General features: G+C 27.6%; 1 protein-coding gene across 7 annotated transcripts in view; it reads right to left on the minus strand.

Annotated features, from left to right (window-relative positions):
- The window catches only part of LOC141531434 (serine/threonine-protein phosphatase 2B catalytic subunit 2), a 75,484-nt gene that overhangs the window by 12,586 nt on the left and 46,141 nt on the right, over nucleotides 1-16,757 (minus strand). For 6 of the 7 annotated variants that reach the window (XM_074249267.1, XM_074249266.1, XM_074249265.1 and 3 more), the window contains 7 exons: nucleotides 16,559-16,683; nucleotides 13,854-13,965; nucleotides 10,505-10,650; nucleotides 6,953-7,092; nucleotides 3,557-3,728; nucleotides 2,693-2,819; nucleotides 2,300-2,380 (listed from right to left, as the gene is read on the minus strand). In XM_074249267.1, the coding sequence (XP_074105368.1) occupies nucleotides 2,300-2,380; nucleotides 2,693-2,819; nucleotides 3,557-3,728; nucleotides 6,953-7,092; nucleotides 10,505-10,650; nucleotides 13,854-13,965; nucleotides 16,559-16,683 (903 nt within the window). Of the gene's footprint in view, nucleotides 1-1,135; nucleotides 1,294-2,299; nucleotides 2,381-2,692; nucleotides 2,820-3,556; nucleotides 3,729-6,952; nucleotides 7,093-10,504; nucleotides 10,651-13,853; nucleotides 13,966-16,558; nucleotides 16,684-16,757 lie in introns of those variants that run through there. The other variant, XM_074249271.1, reaches the window with a different exon arrangement.

The following is a 16,757-nucleotide window of genomic DNA, read 5'->3' on the forward strand; positions in this document are numbered from 1 at the left end:
GCAAAATTTGAATATTTATGAAAGATTAAAACGCTTGAACCTCCAGTAAAATCTAAAAGTAAGAACTGTCGCCAAGTATTTTTTTTTAAGACAAAATAAAAAAGGGTCATCATTTAAATCTATAAAATAGCGAAAGAAATAAATTAAACGTTTGTAAAATAAATAATAAAAATTTAGGTCCAGGGTTTGCACTATTAATGTCAAGAAAGATTATTGTAGTTATTACTGAAAATGAAATAATGCGGAAAAATCGAGTGATAGATAGTACAATAATAAATAATCTTTCTTAAGAATATATAAAAATAATAATAAGACTTGCAAGAAGGCAATTTCGAAATGAAAATCGATGGAGCGAATGCTCTAGTAATATATATGTAAATATCTCATTTCCTTGAATATTTCCTAGCATTTAATAAGCATCCTAATCATCGTATTCCACTTCGAAGTGTGAATTTATATTTAGATGTAATGGAATGGAGGTCGTGTGGACTTATTCGTTTTACAATATAAAATAAAAATAAATATCTTAAGTACTGCAGTAGGATAATTTTTAAAATGAACGATGCATATAAAAAATTTAATAATAAATATTGAACACGCATGATAAAAATGGTTCTAAGCTACGGGAATTTAATTGGATGCTATTACAAGTGTATTTTACAAGAGGGATGAAAAGAGAGAAGAAAAGGGAGGAGAAGAGAAGTTTTAATAATTATCCAGTCGAGCATAAGAAGCCGAGAGGCTTGATTTTATGTATGAAGCTATTTTACAATGATAAAAAAAAAAAATACGTTTTGTATTGGAGATTGCTGATTGTAAATTTGGTAGAATATAAATAATAAAGTTGAGAGTAAGCCAGTATCTGCAGAGGATGTTTTAATAATGTAATATAAAAAAAGAATAATAGTTTTAAAATATACGTGTACGAGATAATAAATAAATAAGGAGAAAATTTGTGATAAGAGAAAGATAAATAGTAAAAATGGATTTTTTATGCGCATTGTAGCATATGAAGAAAGTCTATGATAAATTTAGATTCAAATGTATGTACATAATTTTTTGGCAAGTATATATATTTATGTGGTTTATAAATAATAATGTTAAAATTAAGGCGATAATGTAAATTAATATTTTTTATGTCTATGACTTATCATTTATGATTATGATTGATTAAGCGATTTATTAATGTTAATGTTAATGTAACTATGGTAATGGATTGTGAGGTGATTGATGTATATATACTTATATATGAAAATGATAAAAAGGTACAGTCGATTAACGTTTTCTTACCATCTGTCCGTACCAGCGGATAATATGGAAAAAGACAATTATTATGGTTTTAGAATATTTGTTTTTTTTTTTTTTTATATTTTTTTATTAATAACAAAGAGGGTGGAAATTTTTGTATAGAGCGAAAAAAGTAAACTGTAATAAATAATAGTCGATTTATAATAAGTAAACTATAAAAATTAACCGGAATTTTACAGTTTACTTTTTTCCCTACAGGGAATTACATGTCAAGCCTCACGTCGAAATTTATCGGAGGTTAGTTTTCACAGTGCTGGCAACCATTAAATACTTCAAATAGATTGTATAATTTTTTATTGAAGGATAAAATTTTAATTAATTCCCGAGATTTATAAAATATTTAACTGGAATATTTTAATAAATTTTTTTTTTAGCGCAGAGTAATTTATTTCACCGTCTCTGACAGGATAATCGGGGTCTGAAAGGTTGCGAGCACTGTGCCAGGGTAATGGAGGTTAACTTCGGGAAAATAAATGGAGGTTAGGCTGGAAGATAAAATATTGGAAATCAGGAGTATTTTCCCACGCAATGACGCTGGAATTTAAAAATGAACTTGTGGAACCGGGGAATGCAAATAGGCTATAAATTTTAGTGGAAATTGCATCACTATGTAGTAATGGCGAATGTGGAATTTCCGGTATTTCGACGTGAGGCATCTGAATTTTTCAGCTTGATAAATACCCGATGAAAAATCGCTTCTATTTTCATTAGTTTTTTCTTTATATTATTTTCCGATTGGCAATCGTACAATATATGGACGTAATTTATATATGTAGACAAATAATCTCGGATAATACAGATTAGCTGAGATTTGTAAAGCATTTTCTGATCTCTATATATTTATTTTATCGGATTTAGAGCGCGGGTACTGATAAGACCAGAATAAATTAAAAGTAAATGCCTAAGAGGGGGCTCTTTAATGTGGGGAAAAAAAAAAAAAAAAAAAAGATAAATCAAAAATAAAAAATTATGTTAAAAAAAAGGGTTTTACCTTCTTCGAGGGCGTCGTCTCCGTCGCTCATGAGCTCGTCATCCGAGCAAATGTTCAATACGTTAACCAGCATCTCAGTAACTGCGGAAGGTAAACTTATGTTATATTATTTAATATAATGGTTTGTTGGTCTATTTATGGATTTATAGCGTCGTAAGGGAAATTTAATTTATGAAATAAGGAGGAAATAAAAGTGAGGACATCTGGAACCAATAGTGATATATATTTTTAATTTAACGAGGATATTTTCTCAACTGGAGTCGAATTATATCGGGGTACTCCTTTATTTTTTAGTCTTGAAACTAGAAGCCGTAAACCACGTATATTAGACCGCGGTGACATTTCTGCGGTGATTATAGTTTCTGGATAGCCATTGAAAACGTCAGCTCTTACCTTTTTCACCGACGAATGGCAGGGACCACGTGAACACATCCATAAAGTTCGGCAGCCAGTATGGATGTGGCGAGCAGTTGAATTGTCTGATATTCATTACGTTATTCTCGTACTTGAGCACGGCCGCCTGCAAATTATAAGTTGCTCGGTTATTCAATATTTTATTTTTTTTATTTACCTAATTAAAAGTATTTGTTTTTTTGTTCTATAAGGTGTTAGCTTGAGATTTATAATTATTTTGGTCTGACTTTTTAGAATTTTAAAAATTTTAATTTAAAAAAAATTTATTTTTTATTTTATTGGATTTATAATTTAAAAATTCTATCGCATAGTAAAATTTTTATGATTATTTTTAATTTATTGGGCATAAATTGATGATTGATTATTCTTCAAAAAAATATCAATTTTATCATTTTTGTCCATTTAAAAAAAATTTTTTAATTTTATAAATTAATTTTTTACTCCAATTTTTAATTTTTAAATAACTGATTTCGAAGTTTAAATATTTTATTTCATAATAATAATGATAAAATTAATTAAATATAAATTCGTACCTTATATTTAATTAAATGCAATTAATTTAGTTGAATACAACAATTTAAAAATAAAGGTTACTAATTTTTAATTAATTAATTGCAATAACTTATTTAGAAATAAAAAAAATCAACTGACATTAATAAATGAAAAAAAAAAAAAATCCACTTTAAAATGAAAACTTCAATTGGATTTTTATTAAAGATAGTTAAAGCTAATAATAAAACCTCAGAACAAACGAAACAAATGACAATACAAAGTGATTAACGAGTGTCATTACAATAAAAAGATGATAAAACGGAATGAGGAATAAATAAAAATAAAAGCGACCTTATTGTTGTAGACATCGAGGTAGTTGGGTGCACTGAAGATAGTTATGAGCGATGGGAAGCCCGTCGTCTGGGATTTACGGTACATACGATAGCCAGCGTCCTGTGCTTCGTGCGCCCTTATGATACTCAAGAGACTGTTGTTTTGCAAAAAGTCGCAGCACGCTGCATAGCTGTTGACAAAAGTGACATTAGTTTCATTATATCAAACTTAACTATACTTACTTTATTTTTTATCTTATTTTGTTTCATATTTTACATTACTGTCGGGTTATAACGATGGAAACTTCACGGTTAAAATATGAATTTATACATTATATTACTCCCCAGGATATTTAGATCTCCCGGTCATGAGAAATTATAAATTCAAATGTTTCTTCTCAAATAAATTACAGTAATGTTAAAATAAAAAACAACAAACAAAAACAATTTTTAAGTTTTCACAAAAAAAAAAAAAAATAATTTTCCGTTTGTAATTTTAAGAAAAAAAAAAAAAAAAAAACAATTATTTGGCTTTGATTAGAGAAAGTCAGCAATTAAATTTTATTTAATTTAAAATGACAAAAAACTGTTTAATTAATTAATTAATGATGTCGCAAATTATGTCATCGATTTCCGATAATTTTATCAATTATAGAAACTCATTAAAAAATACTTTCCTGGCATACAAACGAATTTCTAAATGTCGAGCTTTGATTTATTTAATAATTTATTTTATCAGTTATTTTACCTCTAATTTTTCTATAAAATTGTTTTATTTTTTCTAAAATAAAATTTCTATTTTTATTTACAAAGAAAATAATTTTCTGTTTGATGTAAAATTTAAATCGCTTGAATTTTATTGACAAAGTGAAAAAAAAAAAAATAATAAATAATTCTTAGCGGCACTTTGACGGAAAAATAAAACTCTTCTTGTTTGGTTCGTCAATTTAATCAATTCAAGATAGTTATATTGTCAGTAGCGCAGATCCACATTTAGTCCGACCGTAACTCACTCTGGAGCTATTTTATTTATAATTTTTTTATCGTGGCAATTACGCGAAAAAATACCATCGCGATAGAGCCATTAATATTGCCGGCAAAAGCCGGGAATTTCGAGCTTGACATTCATTCGATTGAATTCCTTTTTTCGCTTTATTTATCTACGACATAAACACACGTCTAGCCGTATTGAAGCTCTTTGTATGTCAAATTTTCATTTTACAAACGATTAAAATAAAATTAAAAGTCATAATTATTTATCCCCGTGAAAAGTGATGAATATTAATTATTAACAGGATTTAATTAGGTGCCCACAATAGGCGACGCGAAATTATTTTATTTCAATTAAAAATTCACAAACTGAATGCCGGAATAACGCAAGAATACGTCAACGCTGTTAATTCAACCCTTTCCGAGCTATAACATGCGCAAAAATACCCTCGAGTATACATTTTTTATTTATAATTTCCCATGAGAGACAGTTCTACTAGGCTAAATCGTGTTCCTGGTATATTACATGGGTAGCTCTTGATTTCAGTGCTAGTGATAGTGATTCCTTCATAAATCTCGTCGTTTTAGCCTACAGGTTATTTTTATCCATGTCATTAATTTATAATCAATTGATATATATGTTAAATGATGTAAGAATACGCTAATAATTACTTAAATCAAAATATTTGGAAATATTAATCAATAATACTGAAATTAAGACATTTAATAATTTTTTAAATAAGCTAATTATTAAAAAAAAATTTTTTCCACACTGATAGAAGGATTTTTTACATTTAACAAGCTTTATTAACTGTTAATAAATTATTTTTTAACATCATAGAATTTAATAAATATTTATTAACAGATAATAAATTATTTATTAAATGTGAAGAAATATTTATTAAAATTTAATTAATTAAATTGCCTTGGAATTTAAATAAAATAAATAAACAAATAATTGCCTTTAAATAAATTAAATTATTAATTGTTAATTAATTATTTTTATCAGTGTAATTAATAATACTAAAATTAAAAGACAGTTAATTATTTTTTTTTAATATTTTTTAACAAGCCAATTTTTAAAAAGAAAATTAAAAAAAAATTTTTCTATTAAATTTTCAATGAAATATTTTCTCAATACTGATTTTTTAACAGTAATAATGATAATAAATAATAATAATAATTTAAGTGAACAAACAGCAGATAGAAGTAACTGTGATTGAAGGCTGAGCAACTGCAGGACGTAAAACAAGGGAATAATAATAATAATAATTGGTTAGGGTGTATTATAATTTACAAACGCTTGAACAATTTGAGCTTCCTTATCGCTTCGGGGTAAAATTATCCCACTTGAGCTATCGTGTTAGCAACTTTTCCGTCGGATGACCTCGCGTGTGATTTGCGTGCTGCGCAAGTCCAACTTGTTCGTACAATACATACATACATACTGACAGTCTGTATACATACACATACAAACAAACAGACTAGAGCTTACAAGCTAATTGGTTTAATCTCTTATACGATTTTCAAGTATGTTAAATAATGTAAATGTACAGTGTGTGCTTCTTAAATATATGCTTAACGCGTTTTAATCACGCCCTTTTAACTTTAATTACTATATTACTGTCTTGTGATTGCTACTTAATTATTAATAAATCACTAACATAATAATAATAATAATAATAATAATAATAATGATAATAATAATAATAATAATAATAATAGCTACTGAAATAAGTTGTCAATGTCAAGGAATAAAATTTTATTCGTTCTATTATTGACCTACTAAACAACATAACTAAAAAAAAAAAAATTTTAATTGCCTGTATGTTCATTTTTGCAACATTGCCAATTTGTATCATAAAATTTATAGTATTATTATTATAAGCCGAGTTTAAATATGCAAAAGTTTTAATTTTAAAAGTTCAAATAATTAAAAGTTAAACTTTCTTGAGTTTAACTTTTTATATTTAAATTTCTAGAGGTTAATAGAAATTAGGTAAATATCAAATTACTTAATTTAGTGTGAAAAAAATTATTAGAAAAAAAAATTATAATCTATACTATGATAAAATCGGTTTTTTAAGAAATGACTTTGTATCTTGTCAATTATTGACAATTTTAAAGATTTAAACTCACCCCGACATTACACGCATCGAGACCTTTCATTTGAGAACCCACATCAATTTTTCATATATTTATATATTTTATATATATGTATATATATGAAAAATATATCAAAATGCATGTGGGTACTCAAATAAAAGCTCTTGATGAGTGTAACATTGGGATGCGTTTATATTTTTAAAAAGGTCAATATTTAAGAAAATACAGTACAATTAAACAAAGTTCATTATTTGCTAAAGCAAAATTTTATTTATTTATAGTGACTGCAAGGTTGCTAGTTATTAAATAATAAAATTACCTGTAGAAATACGAACATCCCCGAACGCTATTATGAGAAAAGTGTTCGGCATTTTTTTCATTGCCAAAGTCTTCGAGTGGATCCGACCAAAGTAAATCACACATTGGTCCATAAGCTGGTGGCTCTTTGAACCTGTCCAACTGCAAAAAAAAAAATCAAATTTACTTCAAATATATTTCAAACACGTGAGACTGATTAATATTAGAGTAAACAAAATATTTGAGCATAACTTTGAGGATCTAATATTCGTTTATATGTTATCTCAAGTGCAGGGATGATTAAACATAAAGCAGCAACGTAGTGCGGAGTTATCCTTGTATTTAATGAGAATTTCGGAGTAAGTGATGTAAGTGAGCCAGGAAACTAAATTTTGCCATTGCACCAAATATTATTAAACATTTATACACACACCACCCACTTTATTTCGTTAATTAAATGTTTCGTTTGTCGCATCGCTGTTTATTTTTCAGTTATTTATTTTTGTTGTTTCGGTTGCTAAATTATCTCTTTACTTGGATTGCGCCGACACTATTTTAACTTTCAATAATAAATCAACTAATTAAACGATTTTTTGAATGAACGAGTAACAAAGTTAACGAACAAATGAAAATTAAATGTTGCTTCTATTTTATGTGATTTATCGCGCTTCGTGTAATTGGAAAACCCAGTATTATTATAACAATTTAAATTATGAATTATTAAATTATTAAATGCAAATTCCTAAAGTAAAAAATTTTTTTTTTATTTTTTAACTTTCCACGTTTGATATTTAAAATTTTAAACTTAACAAATTCAACATTTTTTAGAATTTGAGATATTATAAATTATTTAATGCAATTAAATTTTATAAAATTAAATTTTTATTAAATTCTGATATTTTGACATTTTAAGAGTCATCTCAAGATATTTTTCAAATTAAATTTTAAAATAATTTTTTAAAAAAAAAATTATATTAAAATTCAAAAAATTTATTTAAAATATAAAAAAATAAAATTATCATAAAATAATAATTTATCTAAAACGGTATCGTTTAATCCGTGAGTGACAAATTTATTTAGAGTTTATTCGAAGGGAACTACTGATCGATTCAACCCTAGAGACAGTGTAAAGAAATATTCATATACATATTATGTATTATAAAAGGGAATAAAGATAACCGATAAATGTCACAAGATCTATGTAATATATAAATACAATATAAATATAAATTCAAAGAAGATACATAACAGTGTAGAGCATGAGAGGGGACTTGCTATGGTCTATTGTCATGCATTATTCCCATCCTGTTGGTCTGAGTAGTTGCTGGTTTAGCGGACCGGGTCATTTAAATACAAAATTTATCAGGGAAACGAGCGTAGCTGACACTTTACTTCTAGACCGCCGACTGTTGCAATTCTCGGGTCTATCCAATGTTGATTAAACTCGGAATTTGCTCGATGCTACACTGAGGGAGTGTCACCAAACGTTACACCTCTTCCATAAATCATGAATTTATAATTTTGCATTTTTAAAGCAAAAAAAAGCGTGTAAAAAATTTTTTTTTGCTTAAATTCACTAAAAAATGTTAGAAATGTGAAAAATTGATTAAAAAAAATTAAAAATAAATCAAACTATTTAATTTTTTCCACGTTTGAAATGTCAATTTTTGACTTTTAAAGCAAACGTTGAATATTAAAAAAATAAAAATGGTTATTAACTTGAAAAATTAGAAATTTATTCCGAGTTTACTTTATCAGTGATCGAGTGCGTCATGAAAAGTATAAGAATGCATAGGATAGCAGTAGAGATATGTAAAAATGTAAGACGGTAGATGGAGGATGAAGATATAAATGTAGAGCATTAGCATATGTTGCGGATACTTTCCGATATGGGATACAGACAGAGGAAAGAAGGAATGAGGCGAATGGATCCAACAGAACATTTCTGGATTCTAGCATAGTGGTTTATAAGCATCCATTATCCATTATAGCATTCTAGATGCTTATGCAGCGTATCACAAGATTTCTTCTGTCTTCTGTCTTTATATTACTTGCTCTCCCGCCCTGAGACGTCAAAATGGAGTAAAACGCTCGAAGAAGAGTGCCTGATGCGAATGCGATAAGCATTAAACTGATGATTGCCAGAGTAGTGAGGACTTTTAACTATTTAGTGCCCGCTTTGAGCGTTGAATTTTTATACACGACTCTGAACTCCGGCGGAGCCATTGAAAACACCGGGGAGAAATAAATACGATACACTAGCCATTGTCGATTTATTTTTATGTTAAACTATCAACTATTGTTCTTCACCATCGCCATAAACGATTTTAATTCTCTTTTATGGGCCCGCTAGCAGGATTTTAAATTTTTAAATGTAATGGCTTGCATTAGCTTTTTATAGCGTGTTTAGCATTTTAAATTTGGTGATAAAAAGGTTTATCAATATCAATTCTCAACTCACGAGTTTAAGAGGTTGGAAGATCCTGATATATTTTATGGAAATTTATGTGTTATATGTGTAGAGTTGTTTAAAATTAAATTATTGTAGACGTTTCGTGTTTCAGAATTTATTTTATTTATTTTTTAAATTTTTATTTAAAAAATTTTAAACTTAATTTTGTAAAAAAAATTTATATCAAGATTAGAGTTTAATAATTTTTTTTTCTTTATTTTAATTGGCATGAATTGTAGTGCTTTAAATCTAAACTTAGTCTAGATTTTGTATTTTTTGCCATTCGGCTATTGTCTTGGCATTTAAATTGAATTAAAAAAATAGATAAATAAAAAAAAGTAGGACTTAACTTTGTAAGAAAATTTTTGATAAAAATTACTGTTTAAAATTTTTTCTCTTTAATTCATTCAAATATATTTTAATTAAAAAAATATAGGACTTAATTTGGTAGAAATTTTCGTTTAGATTTTTTTTTTTTATTAATAAGAATTTTAACTATCGATTTTTAGACTTTAAAAACTTCGAATTATTCAAAAACTTTCACACCTGTCTCGCAAAAAAATTTTTTACAAATCGAAAAGAGTTCAATAGACAATTAAAAAAAATTTTTTCCATTTTCATAAACTACCCTCTTTTTTATAGATTCAAATAGAAAAATGTAACAAAAAAAGTTCGAATATGAGTATTAAAATTAAAGTGTGGAAGAACGTTATGTATATGAAGGTATAAGCGTAGGTGGACGATCGATAGAGCAGGTGGCAGCACATTGGGTTAGCTTCCTAGTTCACTTCCGCTTGTGTGCCTTGGGTTCGCATGGCATTTTAATAGATCAGTCGATTTCTCGTCAATCATTTTATTCATATCAGTTAAGAATATATTTAATGTCATTTATACAATTAGCTTGATCTAAAAAGGCCAGGCGGTATTAAATTCTCCATTATACATAATAATAATAATAATAATAATAATTAATACGCATTTAAATCTTATGATCTACTTTAATTTATTTTCATAAATTTAATTTATTCTGACGTTTAATTTTTTATCTTAAATTAATTTTTTATTTTTAATTAATTAGTGAATTAATTTCTTAGTAAATAAATTTGTAAATTAGAGGTTTACCTTTCGGATGTCTTCCAAGACATGGATTTCTGGTGACAGACCGCCGTGAACACACAAGAACTGTTGGTTCATCAGGGCCGCGAGTGGTAAACAGTCGAACGCGTCCATACACGCATCGTATACTTTCTCCGAGTATTTTATTTTGCCTGAAAAAATTAAAAGAAAAAAAAAATTAAAAAGTTGTCTTTAAAAATTTTATTTTGTCTAAAATAATAAAAAAAAATTACTTTGTAATTTATAAATAATTAATGAAGCGGAAAGATGGATGGTCATTAGGGAAATTTAAAGATAATTAAATTTTAAATTAATAAAAAATTGGGTCTGAATCTTATTGTCTTGTTGGCTGATATTTAACCTTAATGAGGGATTTAACATTTAAAATGGTCATTACTCGAGAGTAACAGACAGAAAATCCAGGTTTAAAAAAGGATTTTTGTTTTGGATTAACTTGTAAATAGAACGGAAGTTATTTAAATAAATTATATATTTTAATGAGACCAAGTCGTGATAAGTAATAAATTAATTTTGCTAAAAATTATTTTCTCGATGGTAAGATTTTATTTAAGAAACAAAAATATTTTCCCTTGAACTTTGTTACAGAGCCGACAGAATTAATGAGATTTAAATAAACTAAAAATTAAACCGACAAGAAATTATTCCGACCCTGAATAATTATATTAAAAAATAATTTCTTGAGATAAATTATTAATGACTTTAAATATTCAGTGATAGTGACTCTATTTTTTAGCATTTTAAGTAAACCCAAGAAAACTCATTAATTACAAGCATTCATTTCAATTTGTGGTCTTAAATGGAAATTTTTTTAACTTTTTTTTGCAATAGCTTCTTTTAAATTACAAAGTAACATTACTGAGCAACTGGAGCGAATATATAAGACCGAACACTGGAAGTTCAACAGCTAAAGGAATTAACAGGAACCAGTCAGCTCTGTTCACTGCTGGAGTTCTTTTAACAAAATTGTTAAATTTTTCATGTCAATGACCAACTTTTATTTTGTTTCTTGTTCTTTCGTTTTTTGTCTTTAAGTATGTCAAGTTACAAATTACTCGGAGGAAACACTTGCCTTTCATTCTATTCATTTAATCTTTAGTGGTGTGTGCATGTAAAGAGGCTGATTTTTGCATATTAAAAATTTTAATTTATATATTTTTATTTTTTATTATTATTATCCTAGTATATTATTATTATTATTAGTATCTTGTGAAATATTGACATTTTTAAAGATATAAGCTCATTCCGATGTTACACTCATCGAGACCTTTCATTTGAGTACCTACATCAATTTTTCATATATTTTATATATTTATATATATGTATATATGAAAAATATATAAAAATCCATGTGGGTACTCAAATGACAGCTCTTGATGAGTGTAAAGTCAGGATGAGCTTATTTTAATTAATTCTAAGAAAAATATTTTTTTATTTAAAAAAATTAACCCTTCAATTTTGAATAAATAGAACAATTTTTAGTATTTGCAACAAAAAAAAACTCAAAAAAAATTTTATTGCAATAAAAATTTGTATAAAACCTTTTAACCTCTTTCCGACAGAAATATTTCAATAGAATTTGCCCATAAAACTTTCGATTCAATCATCAAACACTTGGTATACATTTGCCAATACTCGGACAGACAAATTTATCGTGTCAGCAAGGTAGAAAAAATGAATTTGATGAAATTTATAGGATTTATTTGAGCAATAACGAAATAACAAATTGGCAGATGGACATTAGTCTGTGTATGAGATGAGATGAGATGAAATAAAAATTAAACACTTAACCAGAACACAGTGACTGGATTACTGCCAGACATGTGCTGGTAGTGCTTTCACAATTTTAGTTTCCGCTAACCAAATCCTATTGTCTCGAGTTGACAATGTGTATGAGTAATAAAAAATAAATAAAATGGAATATAAATAGTTTGTAGTTGTAGCTTTGTATCAGGATTTTAATTTATCGCTACAATAAAACAAAACCGTTAGATTTATTGATACAAGGGACAGTAATCACCATGGGCAATCAATTTTCCCGGGTTCTCGGATCTCGCCTCTCGATTCTCGGTTCTCCTATCTCCCGTCTAATCCTGTTCGCCCGTCAATCGGTACCAACCTCCTTGGTGTCCGTTTTATTGTCGACAAATCCCTCTCAAATGTCACCAGGACGAGAAAATTTTCAACGAATCGCCTTTACATCTTTTCTGACCTTTTTTTATTTCAACACTTGCTGTCACGTCAACACTAATAAAATATAAGGCTGTGCTTTGTTGCAAAAAAAAATTTTTTTTTATAAATTCCCACAATAAAAAAAAATTAATCTATATTATTAAAAGAATAATAAAAATTTTGTCTCTAGGATAGTAACAATTAAGAAATGACCTTGTATCTTTTGAACTATTGACATTTTTAAAGATATAAGCTCATCCCGACATCACACTCGTCGAGACCTTTCATTTGAGTACCCACATCAATTTTTTTATATATTTATATATTTTATATATATGTATATATGAAAAATATATCAAAATTTATGTGGGTACTCAAATGAAAGCTCTTGATGAGTGTAACATCAAAATGAGCTTATATCTTTAAAAAAGTCAATATTTAAAAAAGTACCAGTGCAATTTAACAAAATTAATTATTTAAAAAAGTAAAATTTTAATTTTTTATAGTTCACAATTCACAGCAGTCACATAGTGACTGCAAGGTTGCTAGTTATAATAATAATAATTTTCTAAATTTATTCAAATCAAATAATTATTTGACTTGAAGTAAATTGAGACAAATTAAATCCTTAATCTTTCAGTTAACTTTTCTAAATTATTCGAATTATGCATTTAGAACAAGTAATTTTCTCCCAGCCCTCAAAATTAAGATTCTTATTCAAAGTTTCAATCAACATAATTCAGCCCCGCATAATTATATAAAAAAAAAAATCGCATCCCATCCATATATTATAAAAAGTTATAAATCTACTGAAATTATTCCAAAATATCTCAATCAAATCAAAGTCATTTTAGTAAATTGTTGACCCGGAAAACTCACAAAATTACCGATAATATATAAAAAAAGGAAAAAAATTTACAAAAAACTAAAAGTTTTATTAAAAAAAAGAAAAAAAAAAACCTGCCAGCAGCTAGAAAAACTTTGCAGAAAATCAGAACGAGATTTATGAGTAGTTACTTTTATTTAACTACATATATATGAAATCCTTGGCATGAATAAGATAAACCCGTTCAGGGAATTTGAATGGAAGCAAGTATAATGGAAAAGCTCGAATATGTAAACTATTCAGAACGTTACAAATATATATATATATATGGAAACTTACATTCTTGTTTAAATGTGAAGTATTCCGTGAGATGCCGGCACTCGTGGTTGCCTCTGAGTAGGAAGAGAGTGGTTGGATGGCACAGTTTCAGCGCCCACAGGTACAATACGCACTGAAATAAAACAAAATAAAATGAAAATAAAATAAATATAATTAACTTTAAGACAAGCCAATTAGACAGAAATCATAAGTTTCGGTGACAATTGACAAACCGCCATATTAACGGTTGAATTGTTGGAAAACTTTCCGACAAATAAAATCTACAATAGATCCATTGTCTGCTCGGCACTTTATTCTTACAAGTTTATAAATAGGCTGAGAGATTAATGGAAAATTCAAATGGTAGGTGGGAAATAAAATGTTGGTTCCGTTGGAAGGAATTTTATGTCCCAGTGAATGGTTTGGTGGTAGTGCTCTTTGTTGATAGTGTTTCAAAGTTTGTCCCAAGTTTGACGGTGAGTCACAAGCTTCGATCGTTCGGTCAGACGATACCAGGCTTGCTCTACGGAAAGTAGTCAAGTGGACGTCGTGGCAGACGCGGTAATTTCACTTAACTAACTATTCCCCTAGCTAAGGGACTGCTACTACTACTTTCATTAAATATTATCATTATTATGTTCACCTTCAAGTACTTCGCTACCAAATTTTGTTTTAAATGTCAGCTTTTTAATTATTAATTTATCTGATGAATTGTTTATAGAAAAATTTAGTTGAAATCTACAAATTTTTATTTTTGCATGCTTTAAGGAGATCCAAGTACCCACCTAGTGTAAAAAATGTCTATAAAAAAATAATACGCATAATATGCATCTTAAAATTAATTAATAACACTTTTGAGGAAATTTCCGAATAATTTATTCATTAAATTACAAATGTCAAAAAAAATACACCGATACCAAGAAGAATGACTACTGAACTAATTTAAAACACTGCTTAGTAAATTAATTGTCAATTTTAGTAAAAAAAAGAAACCCGTTTTTTTTTTTTTTTTAATTTAGTGGAAATAACTGTCAAAATATGGTGTGGTCAAGAAAACTAACAATCTACACAATTTTAGGACCCATTTTTTTTTTAGCCGTGTTATTAAACTTTAATGAAGAACCCTATGTAATATCAAAGCTTGACATCGCTTCGTTTAGTTGTAATTAAAACATTTTGATTGGTAATCACACCGAATTTTCCCATTTTGGTCAGCGATATGTTTTATTTTTTTAGTAAACGTATGTATGCGTATCGACTTGTAAGTAGTTGATATAACGGAACACGTGAGGGCGTTTTATTTGTTTTTACCTTACTTTTTAAGATTAATTTAAAAAAAATAAATTTATTCGAGACAAAAAATTTTAGAGATTTAAATAGAAAATTTAAAAAAATAATTTTTTTTATGACATTATGATTGCGATATTGACTAAGTGTAGAGAATTTTTTAGCAGCATAAAATAGAGAAAAGAAAGAATTTATATTCATGAAGGATTTCGGGTCGCAGGTTTATATTGAAAAAATAATTTTTCTTTTCAATACCGAAAGTATTTGGTCGTATAATTTTTATAGTACTCTGAGGTTATGGGAGAAAAATTTCTTCACAAAGGCATAAAAGAATGGGAGTATAAAAAGTTTAAAGGGAAAAATAAAGAAAAGCGGAGTAGAGACAAGTATGTGAGTATGAAATGCATGTATAAATGTATGAATGTATAGATGGATGTGAATATGTGAAAATGTGCCGAGCCTTCAACTACGAGTATTAAAAAGCTTTATCCGTAACAGCCGTCGGGTTTTACTGTTCACCGTCAGAATGTACACGAGAAAGCACGAAATACGGATCACTGAGAAATACGTGCTTAAAAGATCATAAGTTAAGCTCTCGTGTGAAATCCCACTGACATCTTCGATTATTTTTTCTAATACTTTGCTACCGGATTTTTAATAATTTTCTTTTTTTTTATTTTGCTTTTTAAATCAACACCTAGATTAATTTTTTAAGTTGCCAACATTTTTATTATTATTATTTTTACTTAAAAAAAAAAATTGAAAATAATATTACGAATAAAAAATTTAAAGAACTCAATAAAAAATTTAAAACTTGTTAGAAATTTAAAATAAAATAGTTTTGCTCTGACAACATCACAAATCCGGTCTATTGCCAGCATCGTAACAGGTGAGACACGTAAAATGTGTGACTTGGCATCGCATCATCACGAGTTACATTTATTGTATCACAGATTGACCTCCTGGTAGATGTTATTGTAAACTTCTCAAGTTCCTTGATCTACTTCCAAGCTCTTTAACATTTCTGTATTTTTTTACACACTCTCTCTCTCTAAAAAAAAATAAATAAAAAAAAAAAGTAACTAAAATAACTTTAAAGCGATAATTTATCCGAGTGAGAGTAGAAGCGCGAATAAATAAAAACACCGAATAAAACGGGAAATAAAATCGCTAAATTCCTAAATTACTCCAAAATAAATAACTTTATTTTATTGATTAAAGAGTTTATTTAAACAGTTTTATTTGTTGCCAGTCATGTGTGAAAATCAGTAGATAAAAAATAAACCAGAACTTAGAAATACTTGCGCATATAAATATATTTATGTATATTTAACAAGAGTTATTTTGGCTTTCGTATTTTTATATTTATATTTATTATCAGTCATTATTGCTTTTATTATATTGATATTGGGACTAATTTAGGATATTTATAAACTCACCTCGATACTGAAGTAACCCCTATCTACGTAGTCGCCTAGAAAGAGGTATTTTGTTGTTGAGGGTGGACCTCCAACCTCGAATAATTTCATAAGGTCATAGAATTGTCCATGAATATCGCCACACACTGCAATTCAACAATAAAAAAATTATTAGAATCTATTTTCATAAATTCAAAAAATTATTGAAAAGATTTTTTAC

Source organism: Cotesia typhae, unplaced genomic scaffold (genome assembly GCF_013202065.1).
Source record: "Cotesia typhae breed Kobodo isofemale line unplaced genomic scaffold, CoteBio_Ctyphae contig_5, whole genome shotgun sequence".
Taxonomy (NCBI): Eukaryota; Metazoa; Arthropoda; class Insecta; order Hymenoptera; family Braconidae; genus Cotesia; species Cotesia typhae.